At 61.1% G+C, this 1,055-nt stretch overlaps 1 protein-coding gene across 1 annotated transcript; it reads right to left on the bottom strand.

Annotated features, from left to right (window-relative positions):
* Nucleotides 1-4: 4 nt before the first annotated feature.
* On the bottom strand, nt 5-1,051 carry LOC109365037 (DNA-directed RNA polymerase II subunit RPB1-like; the record flags this gene model as incomplete). The annotated part of the gene is made up of 1 exon (XM_019611644.1): nt 5-1,051. A coding segment is annotated over one exon (1,047 nt), but the record flags the coding sequence as incomplete, so codon positions are not given.
* Nucleotides 1,052-1,055: the final 4 nt, after the last annotated feature.

The raw sequence follows: 1,055 nt of genomic DNA, 5'->3' as shown, positions 1-1,055 counted from the left end.
TTGGTTGCGCTTTGCCGGGCTGCGATCCCATTGGCTGTTGCCGTCGGATGGGGCGGGCGCTGGGAGCAAACTGGGATTGCAGTGGGGTTATACTGGGAACAAACTGGGATTGCGCTCGGAGGAAACTGGGATTGAACTGGAAACTAACTGGGGGCAAACTGGGTTTATTCTGGGAGCAAACTGGGGTGGGACCGGGTTTATACTGGGGGCAAACTGGGTTTGCACTTGGACTGTATTGGGCTGGCACTGGAATGGCACTGGGATGACTGGGAGGTACTGGGAGGTACTGGGCTATACTGGGAGGCCACTGGGAGGCACTGGGCGCTTCTGGGAGATAATGGGACGCCACTGGGCGATACTGGGAGGTACTGGGGTGACACTGGGATGGCACTGGGCGATACTGGGAGGCACTGATGGGTACTGGGCTGCACTGGGATGCCACTGGGAGGCACTGGGTTGTACTGGGAGGCACTGGGATGGCTCTGAGAGATACTGGAAGTACTGGGCTGTACTGGGATGCCACTGGAAGTACTGGGCTGTACTGGGATGCCACTGGGAGGCACAGCGATGGTTCTGGGAGGCACTGGGAGGCACTGGGCTGTACTGGGAGGCACTGGGATGGGTCTGGCCGGCACCGGCGATACTGGGAGGCACTGGGCGATACTGGGATGGCTCTGAGAGGCACTGGGAGGCACTGAGCTGTACTGGGAAGCACTGGGATGGCCCTGAGAGAAACTGGAAGTACTGGGCTGTACTGGGATGCCACTGGGAGGCACTGGGTTGTACTGGGAGGCACTGGGATGGGTCTGGCCGGCACCGGACTGTACTGGGAGGCACTGGGAGGCACTGGACGATACTGGGATGGCTCTGAGAGGTACTGGGAGGCACTGGGTGCTACTGGGAGGCACCGGGCTGTACTGGGAAGCACTGGGATGGCTCTGGCCGGCACCAGGCGGTACTGGAACGCACTGGGATGGCACTGGGCGATACTGGGAGGCACTGGGACGGCATTAAGAAGCACTGGAACCACCCCGGAATGGGCGGAGCTCCGGACC

This window comes from Meleagris gallopavo, unplaced genomic scaffold (genome assembly GCF_000146605.3).
Source record: "Meleagris gallopavo isolate NT-WF06-2002-E0010 breed Aviagen turkey brand Nicholas breeding stock unplaced genomic scaffold, Turkey_5.1 ChrUn_random_7180001952042, whole genome shotgun sequence".
Taxonomy (NCBI): Eukaryota; Metazoa; Chordata; class Aves; order Galliformes; family Phasianidae; genus Meleagris; species Meleagris gallopavo.
This window is presented reverse-complemented; position numbering and strand designations above follow the sequence as displayed.